The following is a 391-nucleotide window of genomic DNA, read 5'->3' as shown; positions in this document are numbered from 1 at the left end:
CCCTCCCCTTCTCTGCTCCCCATTCCTGCAGCCCGGGGGGTCCCTGGCAGTGCTGTGCTGCTGTTTGAGGTGGAGCTAGTGTCTCGGGAGGATGGGCTGCCCACGGGCTACCTGTTTGTGTGGCACGAAGACCCTCCTGCCCACCTGTTTGAACACATGGACCTTAACAAGGATGGCGAGGTCCCCGTGGAGGAGGTGGGTAACGAGTTCTCGCCTTCTCATAACTGTCCACACAGTCACCCAGCAGAAACCCCCAGCATGGTGGCGTCTAATGAGAACAGGGCATGTGCCTACTGCATCCCTGGCCCTCTACAGCTCACTGTGCCTCAAGCCCTTGTCCCCGCCTTTTCCTCTGGCTACCTGACCCCGAGCACGCCCTCTGCCCCCCACC

At 61.4% G+C, this 391-nt stretch overlaps 1 protein-coding gene across 2 annotated transcripts in view; it reads left to right on the top strand.

Moving 5' to 3' along the window:
• Nucleotides 1-391, top strand: part of FKBP10 (FK506 binding protein 10, 65 kDa) — a 10,276-nt gene that overhangs the window by 8,676 nt on the left and 1,209 nt on the right. For both annotated transcript variants that reach the window (XM_010842538.1, XM_010842537.1), the window contains exon 9: nucleotides 32-195. In XM_010842538.1, the coding sequence (XP_010840840.1) occupies nucleotides 32-195 (164 nt within the window). The remainder of the gene's footprint in view (nucleotides 1-31; nucleotides 196-391) is intronic.

This window comes from Bison bison, unplaced genomic scaffold, assembly GCF_000754665.1.
Source record: "Bison bison bison isolate TAMUID 2011002044 unplaced genomic scaffold, Bison_UMD1.0 scf7180017864180, whole genome shotgun sequence".
NCBI classification, from domain to species: Eukaryota; Metazoa; Chordata; class Mammalia; order Artiodactyla; family Bovidae; genus Bison; species Bison bison.
Note: the sequence above shows the minus strand (reverse complement) of the source record. Positions and strands in the feature narration are given on the sequence as shown.